Consider the following 18,103-nt stretch of genomic DNA (forward strand, 5'->3'; position numbering starts at 1 on the left):
GTGGAAATCAGTATGGTGATTTCTCAAAAACTTAGGAATCAATTTACCTCAAGACTCAGCAATACCACTCTTGGGTGTATACCCCAAGGAGGCAGACTCACACCATAAGGACAGTTGCTCAACTATGTTCATAGCAGCATTATTAATAATAGCCAGAACTTGGAAACAACCTAGATGCTTTTTAACTGAAGAATGGATAAAGAAAATGTGGTACATTTACACAATGGAGTACTACTCAGAGTTAAAAAACAATGACATCTTGAAATTTGCAGGCAAATGGATGAAATTAGAAAATAAACATTTTGAGGGAGGTAACCCAGACACAGAAAGACAAATATAGTATGTACTCACTCATAAATGAATATCAAATATAAAGCAAAAAATAGCAAACCTGTAGTTCATAACCCAAGAGAAGCTAGAACCCTCATACAGTAAGAGATGGAAGCAGATGCAGAGATCCACAACTAAACACTGAGCCATGCTCTCAGAGTACAATCAAAGAGAGGGAAGAGTGATAATATGAACAAAGGGGTCAAGACCATGATGAGGAAACAGAATCAGCTGACATGAGCTAGTGGGAGCTCACTGACTCCAGACTGACAACTGGGGAATCTGCATAGGACTGAACTAGGCCTCCTAAATGCAGGTGACAAGGGTGCAGATTGGGCAGTATGTGGAACCAATGGCAATGGGGCCAGGCTCTAACTCCAAGGCATGAACTGGCTTTGTGGAGCCCATTCTCTATGGAGAGATACCTTGCTCAGCCTAGGCATGGGGGGGGGAGGGGCAGGGCCTTGGTCCTGCCTCAACAAGATGATGGGACAGACTTACTTGACTTCCCAGGAGCAGATGGAGGTGGGGTGGGGGAAAGGCTGAGGGAGGGGGAACTGGAATTGGTATGTAAAAATACATAAATAAATAAATTCTAAACTAAGAAAAAAAGTATCCCTGTGGTATGGCATAGAATTTGTGGGGCATATGCCCAGATATAGTATAAAGATCATATGGTAGTTCTATTTCATTATTTTTCGAGGAAATGCCCTCATAGTTTTCACAATGATTGTACTAGTGTCCACTCCCACTGGCAGTGAACAAGCATTCATTCCTGCTCTGGGAGAATGCTCTTGCATACAGTAAAGATTTGTCACTCATATTGCTTTAATCAAATGCTGATTGGCCAGTAACCAGGCAGGAGAAAGTATAGGCGAGATGACCAGACTAGGAGAATTTTGAGAAGAAGAAAGGCAGAGATGCAGTCGTCAGCCAGAAGCAGAGGAAGCAAGATGAGAATGCCTTACTGAGAAAAGGTACCAAACCATGTGGCTAAATGTAGATAAAAAAATATGGGTTAATTTAAGTTGTAAGAGCTAATTAATAATAAGTCTAACAGTTAATAGGCCAAACAGTTTATAATTAATATAAGCCTCTGTGTGTTTCTTTGGTACTGAATAACTGTGGAACCAGGTGGGACAGAAACTTCCGTCTATTGTAATTTCTGCAGTTTTTTTTTGTAAACCCTGAGTATTATCCCTATGTCTATAGTGTAGCTGGTGAGGGTTTTCTTTTTTTCTATAAATTGTCTGTTTGCTATGCTGATAGTTTCTTTTGCAGAATTTATTAGTGAATATTCTTGAGGTCAGTATCTGGGGAAGGAAGCAAGATTGATAGATAGATTCTTGTTGTATCTGGGGTGAAGGGCTCTTGTTTTCCTTGCTGCTCTGATTTAAAACTGATGTAATGTAGTGCAGTTAATTCATATTTTAAGGACTTTCTGTAATATTTTAATTCAAATTAAAGTCATCCAGTTGTCTGGGTAGCTTATGCTCATTGTCTGGGTTGTTGAGGGTAACTACATGCCTTTCAATACTCCAGCCTCTGACATGATTACTGACTTCACATTGGATTTGTTACAAGTGCTGTATGGATTCTCAAATCAATGGGTGCAGAACTACTTTTCACATCCTTTTGGCTGAAGCGACTCTGCTAGCCTTCAGTGTGGAGTAGCACAGGGCTGTGGTGACCAAAGAGATGTCGCATTAGCGTAGCCTCTGTTGAACAGCACATATACAGAAGCACATAGCTGTAGCTGTCAGAGCCCTCCCCTCTCTGGCCCCTGCAGGAAGCCGCATGTCTTCCAGGGGCCATCATATCTGATGAGTGGTGGAGAGAGGCTGGGATATCCTTTGGACCTGGATGAAGATTCCTTAGGTTATATCGCAGTTTGACCTCTCTGTGCTAATCCTATATTCTTTCCTTCCCTTCTCCAGGTGTTGACCTCTGTTATATAACACAAAGGCCAGATTCTGTGACATTGTCTCTGGATTAATTATTTAGCTCCTTATAATACTCCCATATCTCTTTTCTGCCATCAGAATTGGCAAACTAATTAAAGAGCCCAACACAAAATAAAAATGCAGGGGAAGAATTGAAAAGCCATAATGGGAAAATACTTTTTTTCCTTGAGTAGTCACTCAAATTTTCATGCTCTTCTTTTGGCATTTAGTGTTATCTAACCAAGAAAAATAGGAATGTACTTCAAATGCAAATGTGAATACTGACTTTTATGTTGAATCACTGAAACTGTATAACTCTTGTTTTATAGCTGGTACATGCAAAGGAGTTTGATTTTCATCAGATCAGTGGAAATCCTTAATATACCTGAAACCCTTATTTTCTTATATTTGCATACCAATCTCTCTTCATTCTTTTTCTATCTATCTATCTATCTATCTATCTATCTATCTATCTATCTATCATCTATCTATCTATCTATCTATCTATCTATCTATCTATCTATCTAATCTTTATGTATGTATATGTGTATTTATGCAGATGTACACATATGTGTGTATACAAGCATATACTCATACATACAGAGCTTTGGGATATGCCTGGCTCCATATTCCTAGAACTGACATTATAGGCAGATTATGCCACACCTAGTTTATCTATGGGTTCTGGGGATCTAAACTTGGGTCTTTATGTTTATCCATTAAACATGTTATCCACGGAGCCATCTTCAGCTTTCTGTCTGTTACTCTTTGCCTTGTAGGGCATGTGTACCCTGTGTTCTCATGAAGCCTCTGTTCCTCCATTGAACTTCAGTTATACATCTAATTCCAAAGGTAAAGTTATTGAGAAGTCTGTAACATGACGGCTGGCTTGTTGGGGTCTCTGTCCCGCCCGGTACCCCACAACTGGCATGCCCCAAAGAGAAAATCATACACAGGACTCCATAAGATTATAAACTGATTGGCCCATTAGGTCAGGCTACTTATTAGCTCTTATAACTTCTCTTAACCCATTATCCTTATCTACATTAGCCACATGGCTCCGTACCTTTCTTAGCTGGGCAAGTTACATGCTGCCTCTTCCGTGGTCTGCGCAGGAGTGGCTGAGGAAGTTTCCTCTTCCCTAGACTTCTCCTATTCTCATTGCCCTGCCTTCACTTCCTGTCTGGTTGACCCACCTATACTTCCTGCCTGGCCAATCAGCATTTTATTAAAATACATGATTGACAGAATACAGACAATTCTCCCACACCAGAAGTCTTATTCAGCCAGGCGGTGGTGGCACACACCTTTAATCTCAGCACTCGGGAGGCAGAGGCAGGCAAATCACTGTGAGTTTGAAGTCAACCTGGTCTACAAAACGAGTTCCAGGGCAGCCAGGGCTAAGCAGTGAAACCTTATCTTGAGAAACACAAACAAAACCCAAAAAACAACAACAACAAAAAAAGAATTTTAATTCAGTGACAGCTGAGCGTCTATCAAGGTTCATGCTTTGGAATGTGTGACACAGCTGTCCTGATCCCACCGACGTCACTTCCTTCCCCGATCTCTCCACCACCCATCTTTTTATCTAGAAGCAACTGCAGAGCAGTGGAAGACCAAAGATAGCAGCTGGCTATGGGCTGCTAAATCGTGAAGAGGTGTAATTTGGACACATTCAGAAAGATGCGTAGCCCCTTATCCTCAAGCAACATGACCAGTGTTCTTTCTCTGCTGCCTGGCCCTAAGTAAGGTCATTCAATGAATCTGTATGAGGCTCCTCCCAAGCAGTGCTGTGATAGGCTATTGCCTTGCACACTCCGTAGGTAATTATGTTTAACATCATAAACATTGCCCTTTTATTTTTTGCTGAACATAGAATCATGAAAATATGTAAGCAACCATTTTGGGTGTGAAATCATTTGAAATCCATTAGAAGGTTAAAATAATTAGTTACAATCCCACCATGTTCATATAATGATTAACAAAATACACATAGTACAAAGGACCTGACCCAGCTCAGCTGTTTATTTACATGAACTATGCCTTAAAAGTATTTTCTTGCTCCATGAACTGTTCTGTAACTGTTAGATTCTTTTACATTTGAAGTGGGGGAACATACACACAGAAAGCAGAGAATTACTCGTGAGAATTTGTTCTCCCCTACCACCAGGTGGGATACACTGGTCAAACTCAAGTCTTTAAGCTTGGGGACAAGAATCTTTACCCATTGTGTCAATTGCCAGCTCTTACTTTTTTTTTTAGCTATAAATTTATTTCCAAATCATTAGATACAGATCAACATCATTTAAAAATATTTAATAAAATTTTATTTTATTGATATACCATAATTTGTTTAATCAGTTTTGTGGTAGTTTGAATGAAATGACCCTCATAGACTCATATAGTTGAATGCTTGTTCCCCATTTGGTAAGATATAAGGAGGTGTGGCCTTGGAGATGTGTCTCTGGGGCCAGGTATTGAGGGTTCCGAAACCACCCTCCCCAGTTAGATTTTTCTCTGTCTGCCTTGTGCTTGTGAATCAAAGGTGTAAGCTCTCAGCTCCTGCTCCAGTGGCATGCTTGCTTGCCTGCTTCCACGTTCCCCGCCATGATGGTCTCTCGACTTCAACTCTTTGAAACTGTAAGGTCCAAATAAACTCTTTCATCACCAAGTTGCCTTTGTCACAGTGTCTTATTACAGCAATAGATAAGTTGCCAAGTCAAAATTTTTTGTTTTTTGTTTTTGTTTTTCGAGACAGGTTTCTCTGTAGCTTTGGAGCCTGTCCTGGAACTAGCTCTTATAGCCAGGCTGGCCTCGAACTCACAGAGATCCGCATGCCTCTGTCTCCTGAGTGCTGGGATTAAAGGCGTGCGCCACCACTGCCTAGCTCAAGACAAGTCAGTTACAATATTCAACTGTAATAAACTGTTCTCTAGACTATATTCATTGCATTACATCTATCAGCATCATCATTATTATCATCAGATTACTGCCTTTGTACAAATATTAGAAATAAAGTTTCTGAGGCTTATTTTTTATGTTCTTCTTCATTTTTCAAGTATAAAGTTTCTGTCTCTTTTGAAAGTTAGTGCTGTAGAGAAAATATTAATAATACTTGACAATACGCTTATATATTTGACATGTTCTTAACAGGTTTTCTTTTTTTCCATAATACCTTATTAGAGCAGTGAATGATCTTTCTATCTCTATGGTTTCAGCAGTCTCCCTGGTGATGGAACACTTGTTTTCTGGTTCCTCAGGATGGCCCCAACGGTCAACTTCTGGTTTCCTATTGATCATAGCTGAGTAGCTAAAATCCTTTGAAATTGCAATTTTAGGTTCTGATTCAATTCCATCTTCATTTCTCTTTGGTATAAAATACCTGCATTGTGTTTTTCAGATGTATCTCCATTTTCTTTGTGGAGTTTCAGACGTACTTTGCTCAGGATTATTCACAGACAGCGTGGATCCATTCCATTGTAGACTGTGTGACAATGCTCTGTGGTGAGTATTGTTTACTCCTCGGTACCGTGGAACTGAACATGACAATGGCTTCTGACACAGTCATGTGACACTGTTTTCACTTTTAGTCTCCTAAGTAGAAGGACTTACTGGTTAAGACTGAAAAACAAGAGGATCAATCTCATCTTCAGCTAAACCTAACAAGACTTGCTTTTGGAATTAATGGTCTTGCCTAATGCCAGATGGAGAGGTTTATCAATACATTGAGAAAGACGCAAATCATTTGGTTAACCTGGAACTGAGTATCATAGAGCTTGTGATTATCTAGGGAGGAATTACATACACAGGCAGAACGTACACGGCTTATGTCTTCCAAATTTGATGGCCTTCTCATTCTCTAGTCATGCACGCATACATTAGATAGGACAGTAAGCCTTTTCTCCCATCCAGATAATAACAGGGACCAACCTTGCTTAGCTTCCAAGATTCAATGGGATCAGGTGCTTTCAAGGTGGCCTTGGATGGTCCATGAACCATTCTATACGGTCTCCTTAAGTGAGTGCCAACTGTAATGGATCCTATCTCAAGTCGTGGCTTTCTTTCCGATTCTTTCTCAGAGGGTTCCAAATTTAAATCACAGATTTCATCTTTTCATGAATAAGAGAAATATTGCAGAAGAGTAGGAGTGTGTGATCAAGAGCTAAGCATACTCCCTGTGGTTATAACTTCATCTATAAAGCCTTAAATGTGTTCTCTAGGACATGGATGGTGTTCCAGAAACTCATGGGAACTAACATTGCATCTGTGGTAGAGGATGCTAAACTTCTCTTTTTATAAATTTTGAGCCAAATTTCCTAGCTTTATTTGCTAGTGAATTTCTAAGATTACATTAAATCGGAACAATCCATTTCTAGCTGGGACCCCGCTCTATCCTTTCATTAAGATAAATCCTAAGATGCATTAGAAACTATTGTCTCTTAAAAAACTTTTTATCTAGGATTGGAAAGATGTCTCAGTGGTTAGAGCACTTGCTGCTTTTGCAGAGGACCCAAAATCCTAGTCCCAGGGCATTTGATACTTTCTTCTGATCTTTGTAGAAAATAGGCACAGATGTGGTGTACATATAAACACACAGGCAAAACAGCCATACACAAAATATAAAATAATCTAAAATTTTTATGTTTCAGTGGCAAAAGGGAATTACTACACTGATCAATAACTCGTGATAAATTCATCTGACTCCATTCTACATACCAAGTCATAGTACTTATTTCTGATAAATCAAATTTTGTTATATTTTTCTTCATTTTTAATAATTTTAGTTAAGCAAAATATTACACTTATTTTTAACTGTCTAGGTTTAAGAAACAGTGGAATTGTATTGAAGTATATTTCTGGTTCTAGGGTAGACTGAAAATTTTTGAAAACACTTAAGTTTACTTTTTCAGCTTAAAAGTATTTTAAACAATTGTATATTTGGGTTCTGTGTACACTTCCCCCTTCTTGAGCTAGCGCTGGATTTTCAGGGTCATATTGTTAGCCACAACGTTCGTATCAGCAGGCTTCAGGGGATATGAATGACTCATTTCTCTCCATGTTATCTTTTGGAGAATATCTGTGATTCTCTACAGAGCAATAACAGTGTGGTCACTATGACAGCGTACGCTCTGGACAGGGTAAAAGACAGCATTTATGTTCTGTGAAAGATAGTGAGTCTTGCTGTACTTGTTTACATGCATCTACCTGCTCACCAAGTTTATACTGTGAGAATTCAGAGCACGAACAAGAGACTACACAGTTGCCCTGAGACAGCCCCTGAGGAAAATCTGCCATGTGATGAACAGAGACGTGAAGCTTCCTTGTTGAAGCTGGTGTAACGTCCTCATCAAGTCTGGTTTAGATTATGACAAAAATATGTGTTTTCACTGTCTGGGAACCACAGTAGCAGCAGCACCCCCGAGATTCAACATGGTCCCCAGAGATTGGTTCATTCCCATTCTCCCAGGGTTAAATATCCTAACAGCCGCAGCATTAACTCATACGAGATGCTGGCTGGTCACAGAGTGTATCATGTGTGAATCTCCAATTTTAGCTTGATTGGTCCAAAACTGAGCATATGAAACAGATATTTAGGGACTCAGCTCTTCTACGTAGTTTTCCTAGGGATACTGGTAAGACCATGATTTTTTTTTCTCCTTCAAAATAAAAATTCACTCATTGTAGTAGTACTTTCTTGTTGGGACCACCAACTCTCCAGTAATGACACAGATTTTACTATTAATTATGAAAGCTTGGCCTTAGCTTAGGGTTTTTCCAAACTAACTCTTATAACTTAAATACCCTGTTCTTATTAACCTATATTTTTAACTCTCCTCTGTGCCGTATGTCTGACTTCGGTGTCTTGCTGGCATCTCTTACCACACTAGATTCTACCCCTGAATTTCTCTCTGCTCAGAGGTCCTGACCATTCTCTCCTGCCTGGCCATTCAGCTCATTATTAAACCAACCACAGAGACACATCTTCACACAGTGTAAACAAGTATTCCACAACAAAGCATCAAGTAGCTGTTATCATTTCTGTTCTATTGTAAAAGCAAGACTGCATATAAAATCCTTGAGCAGGTGACATGCAATTTAAATAAAGAATTTATTCCTGTGTTAAAAAAAAACACTTTAAGTCTGGAGAGATAGCTCAGCAGTTAAGAACACTTGGTACTCTTATAGAGGACACGGGTTTGGTTTCTAGCAACTCCATGTCAGCTTGCAACCCTCTGTAAATCCAGTGCTAGCGGATCTGACAACCTCTTTTGACCCCAGCTGGTACCAGGATGCACATGATGTATAGGCACACATACAGGCAAACATTCATATATGCAGGCAAACATTCATGCGCGTAAAAGTAAATAAATACAAATAAATAAAAACATAATAATAAATAAATGAAAATGTAATAAGAGTAAATAAATACAAACAAAAAGCCACCCTCTTGCCTGGAAGTATGTCCAAAGAGAAGGATGCTAAGGATAAATAGTGAATCTAAGTCAGGGCATCTCATCTCTGTCCTTGCCCTGCTCCTGGTTGTGTAGCCTCCAATGGGCTGCTTCTCCATGGGTATCCGTTTCCAAAGCTCCAAAACCCACAATGTTTTCAAGGTCCCCCAAAGCGTTTCTATTGACCTATTTGTTGTTTTCGAAGCTCCACTGGGGAGTGTTGTCAGTAACCACTTATCCTGCCAAGTGGGAATCATGCTGGGTGGCTTGCTGGCATCTACTGGTTTCATCCTGGGCTCATTTGCCACCAACCTGAAGCATCTCTACCTCACCCTGGGAGTTCTTACAGGTGAGTACACTTTCTTCCTCACACCTGGACACACCTTTCCCAGGTGTTGTCAGGCACATAAACAAAGCAGATGTAGAGAATATTCATTTTGTTAGGCGCATAATGTTGTTGACTTAGCTAATGGCTACCGACTTAGCAGTTACACAGAGTCGGAATTGTGATTCCTTAATAGTTACACAGAGTCGGAATTGTGATTCCACTGCGCTAGTGAGCATGCCTCACCACATTAATTAGTCACGTGGTGAAAAATAATGTTTCCTTCTGGTATTATATATGCCTGACATTCTGGACTCCGAAGAAATGATAAATGAGTCAGCACAGTATACATTGTCCACAATAGTCAATCTCCATCTGCCTTGGCTAAGACTCTAAACACTGTGTTCAGCCTGAGTTGTCCTGGCTTTATTATGAGTATTATTATCCACTAAGTGGGAATTTCAGTTTAGAAAAGATAGCACATTGCCACAGATACCCTCCTATTTCACATTCTCTCAGTGATATAGAAACATCACTTTAGAAAATCATAATGGATTTTATGAAATGAGAAGAACACGTATATCCCACAAACTACAGTTTAAGGGGACCGCATAGGATCTTAATGAAGTTGACTGGAAGGATAAAGGTGGGATTCTGTTCATCACTGATACAGGCATGGAAAGTGGTACCCACTCCTGTCTGGGTACTACGCTGTGAGTGTAGCATGAATTAGGTTGATAGTGGATGTAAGCTCACAGGGAGTCTGTACATATGGATCTGTCCCTAAGGAAGGTACATATACGGAGTAACTCAAAGGGCCTGACTGCTAATTTTGCTAGGAATTGATCTGGTTTCAGCGCTGCAAGTCCCACATCTGGAAACCCATCCATCTGCTAACCATGAGAATGGGAGCTGGAAGCGATTCTCTTTCTCTTCTCTGGCACCAACAGCCTTTGGATGTGCTCTATATGTCACAGTTATCTCTAGATGTGTGGAGGCAAATTACCTACATGTTCCAAAACCTAGGCTTGAATTCCTGTAGATTGTCTAAGTTAGACTAAGGTAATAGAAGCCAGAAAGCTTTTTAAAGCCGTTGGGACTATTGGCATTTTTCTGAAGACCATGAGGTTTATTTCCCAGCTCCATATTCCTATGTAATGTCTCCTATTCTATGATGCATCCCACCTAAGTGAAAGTATTCTGCAACTTCCAGGTACTCATGTGCCTGTTTCTGTACAAATCCAGGGTGGCACAGATGTCAAAGTGTCTTCTCAGGCAGCGTAGAGTTGAGCAATCATTCAGCTAATATAGCCTACAAAAACAGGCAGGGGAGGAAGGGAGAGAGGGTACAGGAAAGGGAAGGAGGAAGGAATCAGTTTCTTGGCTTAGCATTTTCTAAATTTTGCTAGTTAAGTTCCAGTTTACCTTGAATAGTGACCTTTTTTCAAGTTCTGTATTTTCTTTAGTTTGAGAAATCATTTCTTTTAGTGCATTCTTCCTAAGAAGAATGCCACGTTAGGTCGTGTATTTTGCTAGTTATGGATGACGGACAGGGAGACTAATTTTTCAGCTGGGTATACAAACAGTTTTAAAGGGATGTCCTGGAAGATCAGATTCTCTTAGATCCCAGCCATCTTGTTCCAAGACCGTTTTCCCCACACTGGCCGCTCACCGCGAACCAACCAGCACTCATGGTCTTCTCTGTCTCCCAGGTCTCGGATTTGCACTTTGTTACTCTCCGGCAATTGCCATGGTTGGCAAGTATTTCAGCAGGCGGAAAGCCCTGGCTTACGGGATTGCTATGTCAGGCAGTGGCATTGGCACCTTCATCCTGGCTCCTGTCGTTCAACTCCTTATCGAACAGTTTTCCTGGCGAGGAGCCCTGCTCATTCTTGGAGGGTTCGTTTTGAATCTCTGTGTCTGCGGCGCTTTGATGCGTCCGATTACTCTTAAAGAGGACCATTCGAATCCAGAGAAGAATCACGACCACGGAATGCCGAGGGAAAACTGTCAACAGGCGTCTCCCTATTCGCCTTTGACCAAAGAATGGGCACGGACCTGCCTCTGCTGCTCTTTGCAGCAGGAATACGGTTTTTTACTGATGTCGGACTTCGTCGTGCTAGCTGTCTCTGTTCTGTTCATGGCTTACGGCTGCAGCCCTCTCTTTGTGTACTTGGTGCCTTACGCTTTGAGTGTCGGAGTGAGCCACCAGCAAGCTGCCTTCCTTATGTCCATACTCGGGGTGATAGATATTGTTGGCAACATCACATTTGGATGGCTTACTGACAGAAGGTAAAATTTAAAAAAAAAATCTATGAAAACACAACTGGTTATGTAGTAGCGGAAAGGGGAGCTGGATCTAGTCCAGGTAGGAGGCTCAGGTACAATACCGCACACACACATTGTCTTTAGCCACACATGTAGATCTGAACGTGGGAAAAGAATACTTTCATGATGTTGTAAACTTAGAGACTGAATTTATAGGAAATTTACAGCCAGTTTGGATTGAAGACTGCAAACTTCTAATGGTGCCTTGGGATGAGGAATTTTACATTTGAGTTATACTGAAAAGAATATCACGGTTGCACACAAATTATGCTTTAGTTAATCAGGATCTGACTGTCACTCTCTAGCATTATTAATATGATATTTAGGATGGATTCTACTTGTTTGGTTTTGTGCTTTGCTGGTGATAAAACTAGCACCTCCTGTCCTGGACAGACTCACCGAGCCCCTCCCCAGCAATTCCACAGTCTAAATTAAGGTCAAAGGAAGGAAGGAGGGCGATGTCCCCGGCACAGTGATGATTCAGACAGAAGCAACATGTAAACTGCAGGAGGCACGGCTAGGCACAAGACCTAAATTCTCATGCCAGCTCTGTCTCTTGCTAACCCCATGACCCAGGAAAAAATCACCTAGTGCTCAGATTCTCGAGCACCTCCTCCTGTCAAACAAGTCAGTGTAATATTTAGAGGATACTGAGAGAGAGCGTTTGCAAATGGCCAGAGCTGACATTTGTACAGTTTTTCAAATAACTGGAATCATGGAGGGGATGGGGTCGCAGAGAGGAATGGAGTGGAAGTACCGTTGGGGAGTCTGCAGATGGGACTTAGTCTTAAGTCAGGCCGTCACCACGTTCCAGTCTTAGCCGTGTGTGACCAGTTGAGTTATTGGGCGTTTGCGATGTGTTCCATACCAATGGCTCTCACATCTCAGAGCACTCAATATGGTAGATGCCTAGAAAACTGTAGCCTCTCGCCATGCGGTGTGCTTTTTCACAACCGTCTTTATAGATACTGAAGCAGATAGCCTCAGTTTACGGGGGAAGAATTTTAGAGTGACGCAGGGAGTGAAGCGGCAACCTCGTACCCATCTAAGTTCAGCGAATCACCGCACTATGCTTCCTACAGACATCAATTTATCTGCATTTGCCGGCAGAACAATTAGGGGATAGCAGGGGCTGGAGTGATGGCCTTGCCATAAAGAACACTTGGTACTTTTGCGGAACGCTGGAGGAGAGTTCCTAACACCGCGCTGAGCAGTTCACAGGCATCTGTAACTCCAGCTCCAGGGGATACCACACCCTCTTCTGGCCCCCGTGGGACCCGATGTCCATGCTCACATATGCACCCCACCCCCACTTAAACATTTGATCTTTAAAAAGAAAAGCGCAGTTGGAAGATAGCACAAATAAGAAGGGCCCCTGTAAACAGCTGCAGTGCCGACGGCTTCGTGGCTTGCTACAAAATCTCTTTTACGGATCCGTGAGTCCCATTCTCATTGTTGTTCTTCCCGTCCGTAGGTGTCTGAAGAATTACCGGTATGTTTGCTACCTCTTTGCCGTGGCACTGGATGGGCTGTGCTATCTGTGTCTCCCAATGCTTCAAAGTTTCCCCCTTCTCGTGCCTTTCTCTTGTACTTTTGGGTACTTTGATGGAGCCTACGTTACCCTGATCCCCGTAGTGACTGCAGAGATAGTGGGGACCACCTCTTTGTCGTCAGCGCTTGGCGTGGTCTACTTCCTTCATGCGGTGCCGTACTTGGTGAGCCCACCCATCGCAGGTGAGCATTAAAAACGTACTAGCCACGGTCGTCATAGCAATGTGGAAGAAGTGAACACACTCTCGTGAACTCCACTCCTATTCCACAGGTTCAGGAAAGCTTATCATGTGAGTTAGAGAAGAGGGAGAGACAAAGACAGTGGGAATGCAGGAGCCACCAAAGAGGTGCAGCCCTGCCCACATCATTCATTTATAATCTTGTTCCAACCAAGTAACAATGGTGGCTTGCCTGGAAAGAGTCCCCACGTCAGGGTCTTATTGCAGTTCATAGTAATAGTAGAAGTAAAAGAACTTGTTCCAATTTGTTTCAATTCTAAGTAATCCAGGCACATCCAGGAGGAACTTTTGCTTCCAAAATGGAGCGGTGGTTGGTGAGGCCACAAAACAGGCAGTAGCATGACGGTGTGGTTCTGAGAGCGGAGGACAGGCCTCTGCATTCTTTATCATTATATGTACTAAGTGTTGGTGACATTAAAGTTTTTCTGCAAACTGATGAACGTATATTTTAGGAATTGTGAGCTAGGGATTTATGACAGGAAATTAAGATTCCATTTTAATGCAAGCGGGAGGAAGCTGATGAATGTCTATTGACTTTCAAAATGACCACTTTGCTCCTATGGAAATCCACACATGAGTCAGACCATAGCAGAAATGTATGCAGGGAGTACAGATCGTGGGGAACTTTGTAGACTGTGAATTAATCTTTACACACCCTTTGGACTGCTGGGTTTGAAGTGGGCAAAAAGAGAAGCTTTCCTAGTGAATGGCTGGCATACGAATGATGTTTTGAGGAAAAATTTAAAGATGCCCCTTGTCAATTACAAAGTAGCTGCCTGCCAAGTACAGCTTCACCCCTCTGATTCTCTGATGCTTGTGACTCATATTTTACTCGTCATTTGCCATGGTTGTCCTCAACTTTTGTGGCTGGCATAGATATTGGGATTGATAAGCTACATCAGCAACACAATTAGAAACCAATCTGTGGCTGTGGATGTGTGACCTTAGGTGTGTACATTTAAAATGATACACACCACCACATTCAACCTTAGCCAAAAGGCCAAGAAGCAATGGCCCGAAGTCCTTATATTTGAGTGGGATATAGGTGAAACTAGACTTCTGTTGACAACTGGGTACTGAGTTGAAGCCGGTTAGGTTACTTAAAATAGTGTGTGGGGTCTGGGAATTCTACTAGCATTTTGCATGTCCACTCAACCCCCTATGTAAAATGACTCAACTTTAATAATTTAAGTAATGTTTAAAGTTACAAGTGATGAAATTTAAATTCGAATCTTTTCTACTAGATTTCATGGATTTAATAATCACTAATATTTTTTGTGTGATGACCGAGTATAGAGGGCTATTCTTTTTTTTTCCTGTAGATATAGAAGTACTCTTTTTTATTGATTTTTATTGAGCTCTACATTTTTCTCTGCTCCCCTCCCTACCTCTTCCCTCCTCTCCAACCCTCTCCCATGGTCCCCATGCTCCCAATTTACTCAGGAGATCTTGTCTTTTTCTACTTCCCATGTCGATTAGGTCCATGTATGTCAGAGGGCTGTTCTAAGTCCTTCACTTAATAGCAATTATTAAATTATTTTATGAGTTGCCCTAATGAATCTGAATGTATTTCTCAGTTGCTGCATGCTAATTTTAGGCCATCTGCTTTTCATTCAGTCCTGATGGTGTGCTGCGGTCTATGTGGTCATCCTGCAAACTGATTAAATTTGAGTCTGGGTAACTCTGGTAATTGAAGTTTTAGTTCAGCAATGCGGTTTTGCCTCTGCTGCAGGATGGCTGGTGGACACGACGGGCAACTATACAGCGGCGTTCCTGCTCTGCGGATTCGCCATGATGTTTAGTTCCGTGCTGCTTGGCTTCGCGAGGGTCGTAAAGAGGATGAAGAGAGCACAGCTGCGGTTCCTGGCCAAAGAATCAAATCCCAAGCTGCCGCTCTGGACCAATGGCTCAGTGGCCTACTCGGTAGCAAGGGAGCTGGACAAGAAAGATGAGGAATCCGCGGCTACGGCTGTGCCAGGCTGCAACCTCACGTGACCGGTGTGGCCTGGTCGCCGGGAATCTTCAAGGCTGGTGGACCTGAGCCCGCCGGATTGTTCACATTTTGGAAGTGTTTTATTTTGACAGAGTATCACCTCCCAAGAAAATTATTAAGACTGTTTTGCTAATATATTTATAAGGGGGAAATAACCAACAACCAAGAAATCTGGAGTAGCCTAGAGTTTTCTCATTCAGGATCTGTACTCATTGTAAAACTTAACTCCATGAAGGAGGTCAGGGCATAGTTGATGGAATGTATTGTATTTAAGGGTAACTCCAAGGCATAACCAAAGCAGAGGCCACCGGGCAACAGTTTTGTCATCAGAAAGACCCTGTCTCTCTCTTTCCTCTCATTCTTAAGGATGCACTGGGTGTGCTAGCCGAGGGTGAAGATGCAGAGCTGGCTTCGGGTGGAGCGCCTCAATTTTTAAATAGAGTAGCAAGGGGTATTTGAGACTCTTTGAAAGGCAATGATTAATATGCATCAGATTGTCTTTTATTAGTTTCCCTATCAACCCTTCCCTCTTCCAGTGGGTAGACCTCACTTTGAGCGTCCACATAATCATGAAACACCATGTTTGGAATGGGCTTTAAAGGGTGGCAGGCAGTGTTTCTAACTAAAACAGGAAGCTCTTCACTCAAACTGTCCCTGCCACTCACCGGTCACTGCCACATAATACTCTAAATTTAACACAACTCGTTGAGTGAGTGATGGAGCAACTTCTCCATCCTTTCTGAAATGTGTGTAACACCCCAGGAGTCCCCACCTTGCATTTGAACTGCAGACACATTCCCATTAGGGACAGAAGAATGTTGGCGCTACTCCAGTCGGAGCAGTAGTTGGATTCTTAGGTCAGCAGGGTGCCTGATGGGAGTTTTCTTTGCAAACCAGTCATTAGATTCTTCATTGTCCAAAAGAAGACTTGGGGGTTTTCTTATCATAGTAAGGTTTTAAAACTGGTATTCCGTGCTCACCCCGCTCATTTTTGGATCATAATTATAAACCTGACTCATCAGTTTAGAACTGTCTGTTCATTCTCAAAAACCCAAATTTTCTGTGACTTGGAATCACTTCTGAATTTTCAGATTGGAGAAGAGGACATGGAGAAAAAAGAGGGTGCGCGGGGGGGCCCCCAGTTTATCTCCAGCTGTTTTAAATCCGTAGAATTAAGAAGCCCGGATCCCCAATCATGTCACATCTGCAAAGAAGTCAAGTAATGCAATTGAAAGGGGCGTCTTAACCAGTCAAGAGTTTAAATCCAAGTCACAAGGAAACATTTTGATCTCAAAGGCCATTTAACCTACTGTCCCCAAGAGGCCTCAGAGTGGCTTTTGCCAGACATGGTGCTGGGAGAAATAACAAAGCATTGAGGACAGTCTGAGGATGGCTGAGACCTTGTTTGAATTGGAGTGTTGTGTTGCTACATTGTTTTCATGATGGGATACCTGCTTGGTGGGGAAAACGATATTCCTCCATTGTAGCTTTTCACAGGGAATGTGAATGTTCTGTCATTACTCATCCTGTGTCTTTAGTTTTGAATCCATCCACTTTTTCATGTGCTAGTCTAAGAACATTTTGGGTATATTTGCAAAAATTGAAAGTTAAAATGAAATACTTATTTTGAAATAGCACTTTACTTAAATGACACCTTTTTTTACCTTAAAAATGATTTTTTTAAAAAAACATAAGTGCTCTTATTTGTATGTCTTCAAAGCATTGATTATAGTAAATTTCATTTATGTGATTCTATAATAAAATTTCTCTATTATGTTTATGAAAGATTAAGATAACAATCAAATATTTTAACATTTTATATTAAAACATTTCAGATCTTTTCACATTATCCATGCAATAAATTTGCATCCTAACTTTCTGGGGGCAACATATTTTGAAGAACCAGTAAGAAGAAATGTAAATCTTAGAGTTTATAGTTGGGACCTATAAAAATTTCTACTGTTTTTTTTTTCTTCATGGAAAAATTTGGAACAGTTAGTTCCATATTGTAAGGAATTCATGGGAATAGGACATTTTTATGGGATCAAGAATAAAACTGTATAGGAATGATTCTATGCCTTAAATACAGTTGTTTCTCCAACTGTGAGTTCTACTTTGGAACTGACTAAGTAGAAAAACAGAAGAAATGATCTACTTTTTCAATGTGCCATTTCTTCCTCTGTTTAAATTAATATTTTACAAATGGATCTATATAGGCTAATGTTTTCCTAGTTCAAAGGCAAAATAAAGTGGATTTATAGACACATGTTTGGAACAATTTCTTTTCCGTAGACAAAGGATTTGGGAGCAGGCCTATCCAGATCATATTAAGACATTGCTAATGTGATTCATAAAACTCTAAATCCTTCATTGAGTTTTTCTAGATGATAACCACTTCCTATATGCCCTCCTACTTAATCTCTATGTTAACCTAAGCTCCCATCATCTTCTAGATGTGGAAACTGAGGTACCAGATCTCACAGATCAGCAGTTACTACACTTTGAGTAAGGATGCTACCTGATACCATCTGATGCTGGAGTCTACTCCTTCCCATTGTGACAGTTTATGTCATTTTACATGGATTCAAAAGGCTGTGCCAAACCAGATCCTCTACTGGATTCTGCATCAGTCCTCTGAATCATTATAGATTTTAGAGTAGCATTGTCTAAGAGTTCCCCAAGAGGAATTTTGCTTTGTTTTTTACACACACACACACACACACACACACACACACACACACCTACTACTACTACTTCCAGCAAAGTGGCTTAGTTTACTGTTGATTAATGCAGGCTTCTCTTTAGAAGAATTTGGGTGGGTGGGTGGTTTAAGAGGGAGAGGAAGCAAATTACGCCTCCCGGCTCCCTATGTAACCTGCTCTCTTGCCAGTCTACTTGGCTTTCTCTTTCTGATCCCGAGAAGCACAGTTTGGAGATTGTTT

The 18,103-nt window shown here is 41.3% G+C and overlaps 1 protein-coding gene across 5 annotated transcripts in view; it reads left to right on the plus strand.

Moving 5' to 3' along the window:
- Positions 1 to 17,427, plus strand: part of Slc16a12 (solute carrier family 16 member 12) — an 89,984-nt gene extending 72,557 nt beyond the window's left edge. For 4 of the 5 annotated variants that reach the window (XM_085693797.2, XM_048438891.3, XM_048438889.3 and 1 more), the window contains 5 exons: positions 5,674 to 5,777; positions 8,931 to 9,074; positions 10,763 to 11,342; positions 12,853 to 13,112; positions 14,901 to 17,427. In XM_085693797.2, the coding sequence (XP_085549923.2) occupies positions 5,674 to 5,777; positions 8,931 to 9,074; positions 10,763 to 11,342; positions 12,853 to 13,112; positions 14,901 to 15,163 (1,351 nt within the window). In that variant the 3' untranslated portion in view covers positions 15,164 to 17,427. Of the gene's footprint in view, positions 1 to 3,052; positions 3,126 to 5,673; positions 5,778 to 8,930; positions 9,075 to 10,762; positions 11,343 to 12,852; positions 13,113 to 14,900 lie in introns of all 5 variants that reach the window. The other variant, XM_048438893.3, reaches the window with a different exon arrangement.
- The last annotated feature ends 676 nt before the right edge of the window (positions 17,428 to 18,103 follow it).

This window comes from Myodes glareolus, chromosome 7, assembly GCF_982192425.1.
Source record: "Myodes glareolus chromosome 7, mMyoGla1.1, whole genome shotgun sequence".
Taxonomy (NCBI): domain Eukaryota; kingdom Metazoa; phylum Chordata; class Mammalia; order Rodentia; family Cricetidae; genus Myodes; species Myodes glareolus.